Source organism: Panthera tigris, chromosome B1, assembly GCF_018350195.1.
Source record: "Panthera tigris isolate Pti1 chromosome B1, P.tigris_Pti1_mat1.1, whole genome shotgun sequence".
NCBI lineage: Eukaryota > Metazoa > Chordata > Mammalia > Carnivora > Felidae > Panthera > Panthera tigris.
This window is the reverse complement of record NC_056663.1, coordinates 199,389,032-199,407,000: the sequence shown is the minus strand read 5'-3', so window position 1 is coordinate 199,407,000 and position 17,969 is coordinate 199,389,032. Positions and strand designations below refer to the sequence as shown.

Sequence of the window (17,969 nt, the reverse complement as noted above, 5' to 3'; positions counted from 1 at the left end):
CCTGCATTGTCTCTGGTTGTCAAAGCCCCTTTTTTACTCCAGCACTGTGCCCACATCTGTTGAAACAACCTCTCACGTCCCTTAATACCAACATTTGAGACAGTTATGCAGCTCTGAGCGATTTTTCTTGAGCTTGATGCTTCTTAAAGGTAACAGATTGCACAGAGGGTCTCAGCTGATGGGCCTCTGCTTTATTTTTAGCACTCGGAGAACTGTGAAGATGGTTCAATTGATTTTTCTCCCCTCTGAGCGATTTCTCATGGTGGAATCTGGCACTGCACCAAGCCTTGGTCTGGAACAAATTCCTAATTGCCATTTATAGAGCAGGTCCTGAAGCTAGGTGGGATGGTGTGGCAATAATTAGGGGTAAAGGCTCCAAACCTCGGTCAGCACACTGCTGCCTGTGGGCTGGGAGTGTTCCCCATGCTGAGAGCAAAGGAAGGGACTGGCCGAGGCCCCTCCATGTGCCAGGGTCTGTGGTTAACGAAAAACCTGGAGCTTGGCACCCAGCCTGCCTCACTCACTGGCCACCCTGCCAGTCACTTAGCCTTCCTCAGCCTTGCTTTTCTTGTCAGTTCAGTGGAGTGTGACTCCTGTGCTGGGGGCTGTCAGGGTAGAATGGCTGGAGAGCACAGGGCCTGATGTACTGTAGACAGCCCACCCTGGCCCTGACCTGCTGTCAGGCACCCTACAGGCTACCTTCTTCCATCCTCCCCTAGTACCACTCTGCAGAGAAGGAACAGGAGCATCTGCTCAGAAGTGCTTGAGTCTGAATCCCCAAAATCAGTTTCCACCCAGGAAGCATGTCGTTAAGCTATTAGCACACCACTGTTTTGGGGGCTCAGCAAAGGCCAGGCTTCCCAGGGGCTGAGCCCCGGTGCAGCTGTCCTTGGTGCTGACCCTGAGCTGAGCGCCCACGGACCTGTCCATGGTGCTGACCCGGGCCCCAGCTCTCGTGCAGCTGTCCGTGGTGCTGACTCCATTGTCCGCCAGAGCATCATCTTCCTCACCACCTCGCACACACCACCGTCACCTCTTACTGAACACTTACTCTGTGCAAACAGTGCTCTAAGCACATTGCACGTATTAATCTATTTAATCCTCTTGACAACACTGTGGAGTAGGCATTATTGACATCCGCCTTTCGTAGACGCAGAAAGTGAGCCACAGGAAGGTTAAGTAATTACCCAGACTTACCCAGCTGGGAAGTGTCAGGGCCTAGGAATTCAGACTTGGGGCCTCTGGATGCAGAACCTATGCGATTCACTGTCATGCCACACTGCCTCTCAGTCATGATAGTGACAACCCCAGGGCAGCCACCGTTACTCCACCTTCAATCTGCAGGCACTTGTGCCTCAAACCCTTAGAACGGCTCGCCTGTGTTGCTGTCATTCCTTTCATTTTGTGGGTGTGGAGATGGGCTCTGAGAAGTGGGTGCACTTGCCCATGGCCTGTCCAGCCCCATCAGTACAATGATGTTTCCTGGCTCTTTTCTTAGATCCTAAGGGAGAGCAGGTGCTTTTCACCACACTGCAGGACAGAGTAGGGGTTGCTTGGTGGCAGAGGTGACACAGGTGGCTGAGTGCACAGGCCATAGCTGTAGTTTCTTTTTATTTTAAGTTTATTTATTTTTGAGAGAGAGAGAGGAGCAGAGAGAGGGAGAGAGGGAACCCCAAGCAAGCTCCACGCTGTCAGCACAGAGCCCGATGCGGGGCTTGAACTCACGAATCATGAGATCATGACCTGACTCGAAATCAAGAGCTGGACACTTAAACCACTGAGCCACCCAGGTGTCCCAACAGCTGGAGGTTTCTAACATACCCTCTAATCGTGGGGATGTGAGACTCTGCCGTGCTTCTGATCCTTCCTGAAAGGCCTCCATGGCATTTCTGTGACACGCTCCTGATTAAAACCCCCTTGACCACAGTCTGGAGCCCCGTCTCCCACCCTCTCCCCCCATTGGGGCTCCAGCTGGCTGCCGTGTCACAGCTCCTCAGCCTTACGACTCTGTCTCATGTGGAACTCCCCCGCTTTCCCCCGGATGATCCTACTCTTCTCAGTCCTCGGCTTGATGCCTTTGGCTCCCTGAATCTCCACACCAGCTCAGGGCCTTGCCAAAAATCCTATCCCGTACACCCTGTGTGTCTCTCCTGGGGGAGTATCATGGGCCTCTCTGGTGTCACTGCTGGGTTAGAAGCCCTGGGAGAGGAGGTCAGGATGGGCTCCAGTTTGCCCTTTCTTAGCCACCCGGGTGTGTGTCCCAGCACTGTCTTGCCTAGGGTTTCTGTCTCAGCTCTTAGGAACCAAGGCATGCAATTCAGCACAGACCCCCAAGTCCTTGTTTTCTTGGGGGGGGGTCATTATTGCACGTCTGGCAACCAGCTTAATTTTGTGTTTTTCCAGAGAAAGAGAAAGCCTCTGATTCTGATTTGATAAACTTTAATTATTGCTAAAGGTACTAACCTTGCGCTGGGGCCTTTAAAAAAAAACACACGTATCTCCACATCACTTTATTTTATTCATTTTATTTTAATTGCTAGGGCCTTTGACTTACGTCATCTCATTAAGTCTTCATCGTAGCCCTGCAAAACAGATTTTATCAGTGCATTCTACAGATGAGAAAAGCAGGGTGCAGAGAGGTTGAGAAAGTTTCTGGAGGTCACACAGCTGTTTACGGTGGGGCTGGCCTGTCAAGTCCCAGTCTTTGTGACTCAGAACTGAGTGCTCTCTCCCTGTCCAAGTACTTGGGAAGGACATAAGCTGGCTTGTGGTAGAAGTGTGCAGACTGGCTCAACACATGGAGAAGACCTACAAGGGTTTCAGTGGGCTTGTACAGTGAACGTTTACCCAGAATCCCCCTCTCTCCATGGCCCTGTATGGCTCCGGCGATCAGGCTCTTCTCTCTGAGCAGAATCACACCATCACAGTAAGTTTCCAAGAAGAGAAGGGAAGAGGCTGTCATAGGCTGAATTGTGTCCCACCAAAATACATATGTTGATGTCCTAAATCTTAACCCCGGGACTTCATAATGGGATTGCATTTGGTCCTTAAATGGGTGATTAAAGCAAAACAAGTCTGCTAGGGTGGGTCTTAATCCCAAAGGCAAAACAAGTCTGCTAGGGTGGGTCTTAATCTCATATGACTGGTGTTCTTATAACAAGAGGAGGTTAGGACCGCACAGAGGGAAGATCAGGTGAGGACCCAGGGAGATGGTCACCTGCATGCCAAGGAGAGAGGCCTCAAAGAAACCCACCTCCTGACACCTCAGTCTTGAACTTCCAGCCTCCAGGACTGGGGGAGAATAACGATTGTTTAAGCCACTCATCTATGACATCCGCTGTGGCAGCCCAAGCAAATTCATACAGAGGCAAAGGTTGCCAGGAACCTCGTACAGGATCTGATGTGGTTTGGCCAGAGTGCTTATGGCTCATCTTTGTAGCTAGGGCATCTCTTGGAGCAAATCTTCTGAAAAAAGCAACTCTGCTGGCTGTGCCCCAACAGGACTGTGTCCGTGTGCAGGAGGCCTTCTGGGGCACCTGCACACCCAGTGTCCCCGGAGAGCCTGTCGGGGAGGCTTCTCGTGGCATGGTCCTTGGCAGAACTGCCTCTGTCCTCACTCACTAGCTGCTCAGTCACCATGGGAACCGCCTCCCCCATCCTGATTGCCTGTTCCCGCAGAGACATCTAGATAAACCATGCTTTGCTCAGTTAAATCAATGGAGCCCAAGGCTGCATCTTTCTCATTACTGAACTCCCCCACCCACACTGTTGGCACCCACCTTGCAGGGTCACGGGCCAGTCCAGTGTGCCCCAGCAGCAGGGCCCTGCGGTTGTGTATTGGGTGGGGATGCACTTAGTCCAGAACAGAGGGCACACGGGGAGAAGCACCGCCTGGGAGTTAGGAAGCCAGGACTCTCTTCCCGCTGACCCATGCTCCACACGTGGCCCTGCACAAGCCACTCCCTGCCCTGGCCTCCTTCGTGGGAGTGGAGGGTGGGCGGTCTTTCCCACAGGGATGCGAGGTGCCTGGCCCGTGGGTGCAGGGCCGGGGGCTGCCCTCCACAGCTCTCTGAGGCTGTGACAGTGTCTCCAAGCTCAGTTAGTTGCTGCGTCTTCATAGAGCCATTTTTTGTGGCCTTGCCACTGAAGCCTGTCCTGATATTAGTGAATATTTGTGTCCTTCTCTGATATTGATGGGATGGTTTTCATATCCGTTTCTCCCTTGAGCTCCTTCTCAAACAAATCAGTGACGTTTATTCATTTCGTGTGCCGGACTCATCTTATGGCCGGTGGAGGAGTGTGGCGCTTTGTGCCTGTGCCCACACCCTGCACAGGTGGGAGAGACGAAGATCGGAAGAAGGAGGGCCGCTGGAGGTGGAGTGACCTTCTCCCCGACATGTCAGAGGCTCTCTGTGTGGGGCCTCCTGGCGTTGCAGCTCTGGGCACTGAGGGCTGGCAAACGGTTCTCCACGCTGATGTGACCCTGCCTGGCTTCAGGCCATCAGACCGTGCCTTTGGCAGCAGGAGATAAAGGAGTTTCTATAAAAATCTCTGCAAACCCGATGACTCAGCAGAAGGCCTGCCTGGATTAGATGCCGGTGTCCTTGGCAATAAGAGCTACAGACTTTGCTGTAGGGCGGGACAAACGGGCCTGTTTTCTGAGCTCCGCCGACACCCCCCAGGCAAGGGCCAGAGCTCACAGGGCTGTGCCAGGCTCCGGAGGACATCCTCATGCTGGGGGAGGAGCCAGGCCAGTGAGGCTGTTTTACACACTGGTCCTGTGTGGGGGTCAAGAGGGAAGGTTCCTGCTACAAAAGCAAGATCGCGGTCCTTCTTCTTGGCCCTGGGCCAGCAGAGAACAGCCCTGGGGGCCAAATCCACCCGTTCATAAAGTTTTATGGGCTCTCAGCCACTCCCATTCATTTACATGCTGTCTGTGACCCCGATAGAGCAGGAGGGTTGAGTATCGAGGTGAGATCTTATGGCTCCTATCCCTAAAATGTTTACTGTCTGGCCTCTTACAGACATTTGCCTGCCCTGGATCTAGAGCAACACACCCACTCACACTTGGGCCCTGAAGGAAGAGGGATTCATCGTATGACATGGAGGCAGGAGCCAAAGGCTTCGAGGAGCCAGAGACCTCCTCCTCCAGGGGGCGCTGGCCCCTCCATGCCCACCCAGGCGGTCAGGGGCCAGGGTTTATGCTTCTCACCCCTGCTCTGCTTTGCCCCATCACACAGTGGGTGTATTGCCAGCTCTGGAATCCGACTCAGTCCCAGGCTGCCCACCCCCCGCCTCTGCCGAGTCCCCAGAGAGTGGCTCTTCCTTGCTGAGCCTCTATTTCCTCGTCCACGGGCTGGGGTACACCCCATTCACCGGTGGAGAGGTTTGAGCAGGACACAGATGTGAAGCTGGGCTGGAGTTATTTATTTCTGTGAGAGAGAGAGACAGAGCACGAGCAGCGGAGGGGCAGAGAGAGAGGGAGACACAGAATCCAAAGCAGGTTCCAGGCTCCGAGCTGTCAGCACAGAGCCCGATGTGGGGCTTGAACTCCCAAACCATGAGATCGTGACCTGAGCCGAAGTCAGACGCTGAACCGACTGAGCCACCCAGGTGCCCTGTGCCAGTCCCCTCCTTAAAGGACCCCGCTGCCACCACTCCCCTGGCCTGGAGTCTCCCTGAGCCCTACTGTTCATCTCCACGTGAAGGGCTTCTTCCCCTTGAGAGGGTTTGACACTTCCTGTACCCACCCCCAGCCTGGATTGGAGGGGCCTGAGACAGGCTGGTTGGTTCATTGACTCCAGCGGCTGTTCCCTGGGCACCTGCCATGTGCCGGGCACTCCTCTAGGCACCGAAGGTGCAGCAGCGATCCAGACAGGGCCCTGCCCTCGCTGGGCAGCTGGGCAGTGAACAAATACGCATGACGAGATGTCTGTGGTACTCGTGCAATGGCCGGGCCACTGCTCCCCAGCTCCCGGGAAGCATAACTTTCCCGTGGATGTCAGAACAAATTTCCACAAACTGGCGGGGTGGGGGTGGGGTGGGGCTTACAACAGAAATCTACTCTCGGTTCTCGAGGCCAGAAGTTTGCAGTCAAGGTGCTGGGAGGGCTGTGCTCCCTCTGGAGACTCCCTCCTGCCTTTCCCAGCCCCTGGTGGCCTCACGCCTTCCTGGAAAAGTACCTGGTGCTCAGTTGCGGGGTGTGGCATCGAGCAGGTTCACCTTCCCTCTTCCTCCTCCTCCTCCTCCTCCTCCTCCTCCTCCTCCTCCCTCCATGACCTGCTCCTCTCTCCACCTACCTGGTCAGCAAACTTAGTTGCCAAGGTGTGACTGGAGTTTAAATGCACGCCCATCACACAGTTGGAGCACAGGTATATGGAAAACAACATGAATAATTCATCCGGCTTTGCCAGGGGGAGGGGCTTGCCGATGAGTCTAATTACGCTCGTTCCCCAGGGAGGCCAGTTTGCCATAAACCTCGTGAGGCGCCGCGTACGTGTGGGATTCATGCAGCTGCCCATGAAATGGGGGAGAGGCCACCTGGGGGTCAGTCCTCCAAATGAGAGGGTGCTCCGGGATCACGCCCAACCCCTCGTTTCGCAAATGGGGGACGCTGAGGCTCGAGGAGTGTAAATGACGTTTGCGTGCGGCCCTGAGCATCCGAGAGAGAGCTGAGACCGGATGCTCAGCCCGGGGCCCCCGGCTTCTGACCCAGCACGGGGCCTGCCAGAGTCAAAGCCCCCACATCAGGTCACGTTTGGACCAAATGTCTCACAGTCCACGTGCACAAGGCCACATGGGTGTGAGTCAAGGAGGAGCGTTTGCGCTGTGCGTTCCGTTCGGGGTATAGTTCAGGCCCGGCTTTGTGATGTGATGAAGGAGTTCCACGGTGACAGCCCCACTCGGCAATTAATCCTTTCACACACCCGCCTGCACCCGGGAGGAGCCAGGTAGCAGGTGCAGGGCGGGTCCTGTGGCGGGCTCAGCAGGAGGTCTTGGAGAGGCTGATCGCAGGGGATCAGGCTGGGTGGCCACGCCCCGAAGGATGCCGTGCTGTCCTTGACATGCAGGCATGGCTCTGGCCCTGGGATGCAGAGGTGCGGGACCCCCTGCCCGGCCTCAAGGACCCCTTGCCCTGCGGGGGCCCCAGCACATTCGCTGCCACTATGGCTTGGTCTTCCTCCGCCCGGGTCGTGCGGGAATGTGTTTCACGTCCGTCTTTCCCTGGCACCCACTGTATCCAGAGCCCTTTGTTTGAAACAGCAAGAGATTTCCGGAGTGATGCTTGGGCTGTAAGTCCTGGGCTGTCAGTGGGACCCACGCATTGGAGGCTCTGTCTCCCGAGCCCACACACAGGACCCTTGGTCCCCGCGCATCACCCTCGGCCGGCTCTGTGTCACCTGGTTCAGGCCTGTTCGCTGCAGACCTGATTGTGCCCCCGTGTACTTCTAAAAGCCATCACGCCTCGTACCTGTTTCTAACGACTGTTGTCATGAGGCTGTCACGAGTGGTTAAGCACGATGGGGTCACGGGAAGCGTGCACTCTGGAATCCAGCAAAGAGGCCACACCCATTTGCTTGGCCTTGAGCCCCGCGTGAGTCTGGGAGCGGCACGCGGGGGCCGGGAGAGGAGGCTTCCGGGCCCTCCCACTGCGCTTTCTGGACACCAGTGCGCACAGCTTCCCAGCCTGGCCGTCTCTGTGAAAAGTCTCATAAACACCAGCCTCGGTCTCCATGAGCCAGACATCTGGTGAATGTGGGCGGACGGCTTCTGAGCTCATGCCGTGACTCACAATGAACGACAGTCGTAAACTGGGCGACAGGGGTCGTTGCGTGCGTCAGAGATTTGGTCGTTGTGGAGGCAGAGCGATCCACGTCCGGGGTTCGGACGTCATGCCTCTGCTCCTCGTCCATTGAGGTGTGTTCTAGAACATCTCGAGGTGGGAAAGTGAATTGGGTTTGGACGCTGAGGGGGTCAGGAGGGTGGGTTGTGTGCAGGGACAGGTGATCTGAAAGTCTCTGAGGCTTGGAACAGCCGAGGGGGATTTCATGGCAGGTGACCTGAGGCGCGGGTCCCACAGCAGATGGGAAAGTGTCATGCACACCGCGTGCTGGCTCTCAGAGCTCCAGCCTGGGAATGACGCGTGGCACCTGTCACTTCTGCCCTCCATCCTTCGGGAAAGCGATAAGGGAGCCGGCTGCGCAGAGTGCCATCGGGCGGATGGACAGGTTCCCCCGTCCCCTCCCCCTCCCCCCGCTCTGATGGGAAGCCGAAACCGGCAAGGTATTTCACCATATCCCACTGAGTCCTATTCCCCCGGAAGTCGTCTCTCCGTGAAACGCGGAGTAAACACGTGTCCCCTGATGAGTGACCCCACCGGGACTCCAGGCCGGCCGGCGTTCCTTGGAGCCCTGGCCACTTTGGTGTCCCTCCTTTGATGTTTGTGGCCCGAGTTCTGCAGAGAGAATTTAGTCTTGGCTTTTTCTCTCTTACGGTTCAGTCTCATTTTCTGTGATTTAATCTCTGCTGCTTATCGTACGAGAAAACCGCAGTTTTTCGCAGCTCAGGCTCCTTTTCCCTCCTCTCGATATTTTTATGCGATTCTGTGTCTGGTTAATGATGGGCTTCCTGAAGCAATATTTGAGCACACGATATCGTGAGCACACACACCCTCCTCGGTGCCTCTGGTCACGCAGATTCAGCATTCTTTCGGACGTTTTATGAACTCTCGTGTTTACACAAGTCAGGAAATGTCTCTCTTATTGAGGCTTTGGCAGGAGGGGCAGGGAGAGCTGATGGCAGGAGGCGTCTCAGAGTTTCCATCCCATTCTTTCCAGACAATAAAAAATAATAATGGCAGCTGATATTCACTGAGCTCTGTGATGTATAAAACAGTGAGCAAGGGGATTTGCCGCTTCTAATTTTCACAGCAAGACTGTGTTAGCCCTGTCGATCCATTTTACAGAAGAGGAAACCGAGGCATGAAGAGCTAAGGAACTTCCCCCTTGATTGCACAGGCAACAGGTGGCAGAGCTGGGGCTCAAACCCCAGACTCTGATTCCAGGGCCCACACACAGATGCAGGGGGAGGGGAGGGCATTTCAGCCAAAGGGAACGGCCTGGGCAGAGCCCCGCACAGGGCTGGGGAGTCAGAGACCAGGGTATCGCTGTCAGAGAGGAAAGTACCTTTAGGGCCGAGCGACTAGTGGGATCTGAAACTGAAGAGATAGAGGGTGGTGGAGGGGGGGTGGGAGTGCCAGGCCTTGAATGCTACACCAAGGGGTTCGGATTTGCTATTGTAGGCCACGAGGAGTGGATGGAAACTCAGCCTTACCCCTCGCTGCTGAGCCATCCTGGACAAGTTGCTCACCCTCTCTGGGCTCCAGAGTATCAGTCAGGGGTATTTCCTTTGCAAGCAACAGAGTTCTTGGTCCTAGACAGAAAATGGATGCATTGGCTCCCGTATCTAGTCATCCAAGGGTCATGGAGTCCCTCCGTCGGCCCCTCTGAGGCCATGTGCTTGTCCCTCATGGTGATCGTGAGTGGAGACGACACAGATCAGTGGTGGGAACCCAGCAAGGAGAGAGCCTTTTCCCCAAAGGAGAGCCTTGATGCTATGGACAGAAGGGGAGCGGCTGCGGGGGTGGGGGAGGGGAGCCAAAAGGTGCCGCACCCCCAGCTCCAGGCGCCGGGAACACTGAGTAGCGGGAGCACTGCCATTGCGCAGCAAGAGCCCTGCACGTACTAGGCCCTCAAACGCACCCTGCCTTCTCCTGGGCACCCGGTGTGGGGGATGGAGGGGAGGCCGGGCGGGCTGGTGGGTGCTGGCTGGGGACAGGGCACAGGTCGGGTGGGAGGCAGCGGGTCCAGCCTGCAGGGACAGTGGACGGCACCCAGAAAGGCAGCCGGCGGGCGGTCGGACGTGCAGGTGTGCAGCTCAGAGGCTGTCTGGGGCCGGGGCTTCGTCCAGGGGTCTCGGGAAGGGGGAGGCCGCTCAGATGCGGGGCACGTGGGAAGCAGGGCGGCGGCGGTCCCCTCCCTTCTCTGGCCTCTCCTTGATGGGGCCAGACATCGTGGACATCAAGCCCGCCAACATGGAGGACCTCACGGAGGTGATCACGGCGTCTGAGTTCCACCCCCACCACTGCAACCTCTTCGTCTACAGCAGCAGCAAGGGCTCCCTGCGTCTCTGTGACATGCGTGCGGCCGCCCTGTGTGACAAGCACTCCAAACGTAAGTGCCCGTTCCCCCCCGGGAACCCGGTGGGCAGTGGGGGCGGCGGGGCAGCACCCGTCCTGGTGCTGTGCCTGGGGCAGGTGGGAACGGTGCGGGCTGAGGGCCCGTGGGCTCCGTGCTGCTGTCGTGCTGCTGGCAGGGGGAGCCTGGTCTTGCCCCCCCCCACCGCCCTCCAAGTCCCTGCACAGGCTGGGGCTGCCCAGCTTCCAGGGGCCGGGCAGCTGAAACCAGGGTCGGGGAGCGAGCTGGGAGCCAGAAGCTAAGGTGGGACCCTACTCAGCTGGCACCTCCTCTGGGAAGCCTTCGCTGACCCCCCCACATTGGTTTAGGCCCCTTCTCTGTGTCCCCAGAGCTCCCAAAGCTTCCCTTTCACAGACTAGCCACAGCCTGCAGAACTTTCTGTGGGCTGGGCCGTCTACCCCAGCAGCCTGTGCGCTCCACAAGGTCACTTCCTCGTGCTGGAACCCTGACAGGGCTAGCCGGGGGGGGATGCCAGGGGGGATGCCAGGGGGGGTGCCATGGGGGTCCGGGGCTGAACAAGGTCCGAGGAGCACGATGTGACAACCACCAGGACCACACAGCGGCTCACACTCCTTGGATACTCTGAGCCAGGCACCCAGACAGCTGTCTACCCACATCATCTCGTCTTTACATGAGCTCTGACGGAGTCCAGCACAGAGGAGGGAGCTGAGGCTCCAGGGATAGACCCAAGGTCACCCGAAGTGAAAAGCGGCAGGGCAGGACCTGAACCCAGGACCCTGAGATGCCCTGGCTGGTGCTCTCACCTCCAGCCTGGCCCGCTTGGTGCTGGGTTCCCCAGAGGCCCCTAAAGGCAGAGAGGATCACGGGGTCAGGCCATGGTATCCTCCCTGGGTGACCTTGCAGTGGTAGCAGAGGGGCAGGGACAGGCAAGACCCCAGTCAGGAGGGTGGGGACTTTGGTTCATCTCTGTATTTACCTTAACAGTGTCTGGGAATAAATACTTGTTGAGTGGATGAATGAATGAATGAATGAATGAATGAATAAGTGAATGGATGAATAAATGAATGAATGAGTGAATGAGTGAGTGAGTGAGTGAAGGAGTGAGTGACCAGTAAGCCCCTGGAGGTGGTTTCATTAGAGTTCTGTTAGGAGGGACTGGGTCACCTCTTCCCCTCGGGAGCCTGGTTTCCCAGAGGAGCCGGAGAGGGTGGCCCCTCGCCACGCCTTGGCCAGGCTGGGTCCCTACGTCTTGCCACACTGCTATTCTCCAAGCACGTCCACGCCCCGCAGACACTCGGCCCCAGGAACACCTTCTCCCCGGCGCTGAGCCTTCCTCCTCCTGGGGGCTGAGTGGCCAGCGCAGGTCGGGGGGACAGCAGATGTCTGTCTCTGAGCAGAGCTGGGGACACTGCCTGCTGTGCTGCACACACGTCCCGCTGTGACGGCACGGCAGGAACCAGCAAACAGACGAAGAACTCACCACCGGATGGTGTAATGGCAGGAGGTAGTAAGAGACATCAGCAACAGCCCCCAAAGAGCAGGGCGCAGGGAGGTCATCTCACCGGAAGTTACAACGGAACAGACGCCTCGAGGTGCCGGGGAGTGAGCCATGCAAGCTCTGGGCGGAGAATGTTCTAGAAGGGGGACACTTCAGGGGCAGAGGCTCCGAGATGGAAGGGCACCAGCGTTGTCGGAGGGCGGTGACTAAGGGGAAGGGTATCGGGAGCTGAGGTCCGGGAGACACGCAAGGCGGGTGACTCAGGACGCCTGTGGGTCGGGGGAAGGATCCGGTTTCGTCGTAAGGGAGGTGAGAAAGCAGCAGAGGGGTGAGGGCCGGGCATGAAGTCACGAGACAGGTGTTTGAAAAGAGGAAACCTCAGAGGGGTCAACGTGGAAGCGGGGGCAGGAGGAGGCCCTGCCCGGGGCTCACTGAGAAGAAGCAGCGGGCCCCGGGGGGGATGACGAAGGTGTGGAGACGGGTCCCGTCCTGGGTGTTCTCGGAAGGCTGAGCTGGCGGGCTTTGCCAAGTGCGGTGTGGACCGCGGCAGCTCCGTCCGAGGGTTGGTTTGTGCAGCGGGTGAAGGTGGGGCCCTTTCCTGGACGGACAGTGAGGACACTGGGGTGGGGGGCAGGGCGGCTGGGAGCAGAGACAGGACCGACAGGTGGGTTTTGGACCCAGTAAGTGTGAGATCGTATTGGGCCCCGGGGAGGGCTGTCGGGAAGGCAGCCGGAGGTCTGCAGTCAGGGGCGGCGGCTCGGCCACAGATAAAGGTGTGGAGTCATCAGTGTATGGACGGATGGGAAGCCCAGGGGCCAGCTAAGACGCCCAGGGCGTGAGTGTGGACGGTGCCCAGCCCCCGAAGAGCAGCCCAGGGCCAAAACAGACGACCACAGGCTCCGTGGCTTAAAACGACGCAGATTTGTTCTCCGAGGGTTCTGCAGTTCAAAAGTCTGACATGGGTCTTACCAGACAAGAAAATCAAGGTGTCGACAGGCCGGTTCCTTCTGGAGGCTCCACGGGGGAAATGCATACCTTCCCTTCTCCAGCTTCTGGGGGTACCTGCATCGCTTGGCTCGTGGCCCCTCCCTCCGTCTGCACAGCCAGCAGCGGCTACGGGCTCTTAATCATGCTGCATCACGTGACTGCCTCCCCTGCCCCCCTTGCACACTGAAGGAGCCTCGTCATTACATCGGTCCCCACCTGGATAATTTAGGGAGCCCTCCCTGCCTGAAGGTCAGCTGGCCGGCGGCCTTGATTTCCCCTTTGCCATGTAACATTCCATATTCCCAGGTGCCCCCTAACGGTTATTGTTCTGCGCCCTGGAGGGCATGGCCCCGACCACCTCATGCCCACCGCGTGTGGCTCAGGCCGCAGGTGCTCTGGAGATTTGCCCGGGTGCAACTCTGGGTCAGACTGGCACGGAACGAGGTTGGAGAAGAGAGGAGAGTCTGGGGTCCACCTCTGGGCCCAGCCTGAGCCCACATGGGGCCCGTGGGAAGGAAGAGGGATGAGGCCTTGTGGTCCGGCCTTTTTCATAGGGGCCAAATTCGGAAACATTGTAAACATCCAACAGAGCAAATGACGAGGAATGACGATGCCTTCCGTGGTTCGGTCGTTTAGAATGTGGCGTTAGATTTGTAATGACACGAGCAAATGATTATGTTAAAATATTTGGTGGGGGCAAGAAAGGAAGATAATGACTATTTTACAAAAAAAAAAAAAAAAAAAGACACAGAAAAAACAAGGGAATGAAATATGCCAAGAAATTGTCCCTGAGTGCTGGGCTCAGAAAGTGAGACCATGTTCTTCCCTACATCCGTCTGTGTATCTGTTTTAACTTGGATTTCAACTCTGAGCCAGGAAATGTGTGTGCGTGCAGGCGAGCTGGTGTCTAGGGAGCATGGAGACAGCTTTGGCACCCCACGCTGTTTGAATGACGGCGGGCGGGAGGTGGAAGTCGCAGTCCCCCTTGGCTTTTGTCATCTGGCTTCCCCCGGGGTCTGAGCGGGCGGCCACCCCCCTAGGCAGCCGTCACTTGTACGGTTCCCGAGCGCAGGCACACGTGTGCGGATTCCGGGCACGTCGCTGTCACACGCCTGGGGGTGTATGCCCTGCATGTGAATCAGCCCACAGACTCAGGAGTGCAGGGGCTAGAACTTTATTTTCCATGGCCCATCTCCATTTGTGTTTCTTGCCTCTTCTCCGAGGGCCCCCGTGAACATCGTAACTTTAGGGCTGCCTCTCCCTAGATCACACCGAGGTTCCCAAAAGCTGTTTTCTGTAGGGCCGAGGTACGAAGGGAGGGACATGGTGGCTTCTGACCGCCGTGATCTCCTGCTGTGCCTGGGTGGCCCGTGGCCTGGGGGCCATGTCTCTTGCTGAGACAGTTTTGCATGAAGGCAAAAATTATGCTTTTTTTTTGCCTAAATGTTCATACGTGATGTTGGTCTTTAATTGTCTTTTCTTACACTCTCTTTGCACAGTTTTACTAAGATTATTCGACTCTTGGAAAGTGAGCTGGGCCACTCTCTTTCTTTGCCTGGAACGGTTCGTTTAATATCTGCTCCTTGAAGTCTTAGTAAAACTCGTGTGTGCATTTGACTATTGGTTTATACAGGTTTGCTATTGGAATAGATTCTGGTTTGTTTGTTTTTTTACGTTTTTATTTATTTATTTTGAGAGTGAGAGAGAGAGAGAACAGGGGAGGGATAAAGAGAGAGGGAAAGAGAGAGTCCCAAGCAGGCTCGACTGTCAGCACAGAGCCTGACACGGGTCTCGAACTCACAACCCCCAAGATCGTGACCTGAGCCGAAATCAAGACTCGGACGCTCCACCGACTGAGCCACCCAGGCGCCCTATAAATGGTTGTTTTCAAAGTGACCCAGAGATTAGATCCCTTCCTTTAGATCTCGCTTCTGTCCGTTCATCCAGTTGTGGCCCAAAACTCGGGAATGGCTGACAGTGGTCCCTAGAGATGAGGGGTCACGACGTCATCTTCCCAGCAGGTGACACAGCGATTTTCCCTCCCCTGGCTGAGAGCAGCCCAGACCACAAGCGGATGGCTATTTCTGCCATTGGACAGATGAGGAAACCAAGGCACAGGGAGGGGCAGTGCCCTCCATCGGGGCAGCGCTGGGGCCCTCAGGCCACTCCGCTGTCCAGCCCACAGCCTCACGTCTTTCTCCGAAGCAGTGGAAGTCTTTTGTCTGCTAGTCGGTATGACCGGGTAACCATGGAAACAGCTTCCGCGATGCCTCAAAATAGACAGTTACTTCTGCTTTTGACAGCACAGGGTCTGCGCTCCGCTGGGGCACGGGAGTCCCTGGAACAGGCGATCGTGTCAGGCGCTGCCCCTCTCGGGACCCCTGTGATGCGCTGGGGAAGCAACAGCCCAGCTAACGTTTGCTGATGCTTCCTGCACACCGGATGCCGTTCTAGGTTTACGTCTCATTAAATCCTCTGAGCCCCCCTACGACGGAGGCCCTCATCTGTTCATTTACAGATGAGGACGCCGGGCCTGTGGGTTTCCCGTGCTGCCGTAAGAAATCGGCACAAGTTGGGGCACCTGGGGGGCTCAGTCGTTTGAGTGACCGACTTCGGCTCAGGTCACGATCTCGCGTTCCGTGAGTTCGAGCCCCGCGTCGGGCTCCGTGCTGACTGCTCGGAGCCTGGAGCCTGCCTCAGATTCTATGTCTCCCCCTCTCTCTCTCCCCCTGCTCTGCTCACGCTCTGTGTCTCTCTCTCAATAATAAATAAACGTTAAAAAAATTAAAAAAAAAGAGATCAGCACAAGTTTAGTGGCACAAAACAACGCAAACGTATATGTTTGCAATTCTGGAGGTCAGAGGTCTAGAATTCAGGTGGGGCTGCATTTCTTCCAGAGAGTTCAGGGGAGAATCTGTCTCCTTGACCTCTCTGGCTGCTAGAAGCCACCGTACCCCTTGGCTCTTGCCCCTTCCTGCACCTCCACAGTGCTGCCCTCCACCCCCTGCTCCATCATCCCCATTTCCTCCTTCTGCCTTGACCTTCTTCTTCTCTCGCTCAAGGACTCTGTGGTTACAGCGGGCCCGCCCGGAGAATCCAGGATAACCCCGGTAGCTCAGGACCCTTCATGTAGTCACATCTGTAGAGTCTTTTGCCACGTGAGGGAACTTGTGAAGCTTTAGGGGCCATTATTGTTGACCACATGGGTGGCACAGAGAGGTTAAGGTGTTTTCCCAAGGTCACACAGCTAGGTAGAGCTAGGATAGAGGCTCCGATAGTCCCATGCCTATGGACTTGTGTTCTTTCTCAGTCTTCACAGAGATTCAGAACTTGAGAACTAAGGACGCTTATGGGAAAGGAGGGTGAGCCGGCTTCATTGAAAGGGGCTGGACTCAAGGACCGGATCCAGCCACCGTCTGCTGGGGAGGCTGCAGGTATCTGGGGGCAAAGCCAGGGCAAATGTCTCCAACAGAGGGAGCGTCCAGTGCAAAGGCAGGAGCAAAACGCAGGGCGCAGGTGGGCGTGAGGGTCAGAGAGCTGCAGGGTTAGAGAAGGGACCACAGCAAGAGGACTTTATAGACCATGGTAAGAGCTTGGGGCTCACCCTGAAGGGCCAGCAGCCACAGGGCGTTTGAGCAGGGAGCGACCCGGCCTGGCTGTGTGCTGACAGGATCCCTCTGGCTGCTGCGTGGACAATAAACTGGGGTGAGGTTGGGCGCAGGGGCGGGCTGGTGCTCTGAGCTGCGTGGCATGGTGGAGGGGTGGAGCCTGCCGGTGGAGGGGTGGAGCCTGCCGGTGGAGGGGTGGAGCCTTCCCGCGGAATGGGAAGGGGGGGCGCGGGAGGACAGCAGGCTCTGCGTGGAGAGCGGGCTCCTGCCCTTGCGGGGCTGATGGGAGGTGTGGGGAAGCCACCTGCCAAGGAAATGACAGCATCGAAGCCGGGGAAGTTTCTGAAGGACTGAGCCTGGGAAGAGAAGCCGCAGAAGGGCGCTGAGGGCCCCCAGCGGGCGAGAGAAGAGGCAGGCTGACAGGTGCAAAGACAGAGAGGTGGGGGCAGACCACGCAGGGCCAGGGCCACATAGGGGTTGGCTTTTATTTTGTCCACTGGGGTCCATCAAATGGCGCTGGGCAGGGGGTGGTTATTAACCGGAAATGACAATTGTCAGCTCTTCATCAGTGAGCATCCATTGTGCCCACTGTCTTGCACTGACTCCCTGTTCCTCCCCACTAGGCACACCCTCTAGCTTCTGGTGGTGGTGGTGGCCGGGGCAGTAGGGGGTCAGGGGCGGGGGGATTGTATCAGGTTGGGGAAGGAAGGCATCAGGAAAGGCACAGAGAAGAGGCAGCATGGAAGGTTCTGTCCACTCTGTGAGTGGGTCTGGGCTCTGAGTGAAGCTCCAAGCTGGCCAGGGTCACTCAGATGACCAATAACAGAGAGGAAGGACCCCTGGCCCCAGAGCTCACAGCCCCATGAAGTGACCGCATGTCCCTGCTGATGCCATACAGGAGGGTAGTCCAGGCTGCGCAGGCAGCAAGGGTGAGCAGTTTATTTCTTTGGAAAGCATCTGTCTGGACAAGCTGTGCATAGAACAGGGAATTTGAGTTGGGGTTCTGAAGGATGTATAAGAGTTGATAGGAAAGACGAGGACGAAAAATGGGGAAGGAAATTTCAAGGAGAGAAAACAGTGAGGAAAATTACCATAAAAATCGCCACCCAGTTTTACTGAGCAACTCCTCCAGTCCCTCACTGAGTTAGGTGACCTCCGGAGGTCACATCATTGTTCTCCAGGTGAGGGAACGTGGGCTTGGACAGGTCAAGGGGCTTCCCTGAGGGCGCACGGAACTTTGCTGTGCTCTGTTGCCTGGGATGGCAGGGAAGGGCATCGAAAGAGGTCATTTAGGGTGACCCTGAGAAGGGGTTGCTTAGTGTGCTACCCTAGGGACCTTGCTTGCCTCACCCTTTTCGAGGCCCTGGGGCCCTGGTGGAAAGGCAGCTGGAGGGTGGCTGGAGCAGGTGGCCCATGAAGGCCGGGTGAGGAAGGAGCTTGTCTGATACCTGTAGGAGCCTGAATCTTGATCCTGCGGGCACTGGGAGCCACAGAGGGCTTTAGGCAAGAGTGGAACACCATCAGTGGGGCGCCTGGGTGGCTCAGTCGGTTGGGTGTCCGACTTTGGCTCAGGTCATGATCTCACAGCTCATGAGTTCGAGCCCTGTGTCAGGCTCGCTGCTGTCGGCCCGCTTCAGATCCTCTGATCCCGTCCTCTCT

At 56.8% G+C, this 17,969-nt stretch overlaps 1 protein-coding gene across 1 annotated transcript in view; it reads left to right on the top strand.

The window, feature by feature from the left end:
- PPP2R2C (protein phosphatase 2 regulatory subunit Bgamma) overlaps window positions 1-17,969 on the top strand; it is a 133,301-nt gene that overhangs the window by 96,343 nt on the left and 18,989 nt on the right. Inside the window, exon 9 of the mRNA XM_042984800.1 lies at window positions 10,068-10,232. Within this exon, the coding sequence (XP_042840734.1) occupies window positions 10,068-10,232 (165 nt within the window). The remainder of the gene's footprint in view (window positions 1-10,067; window positions 10,233-17,969) is intronic.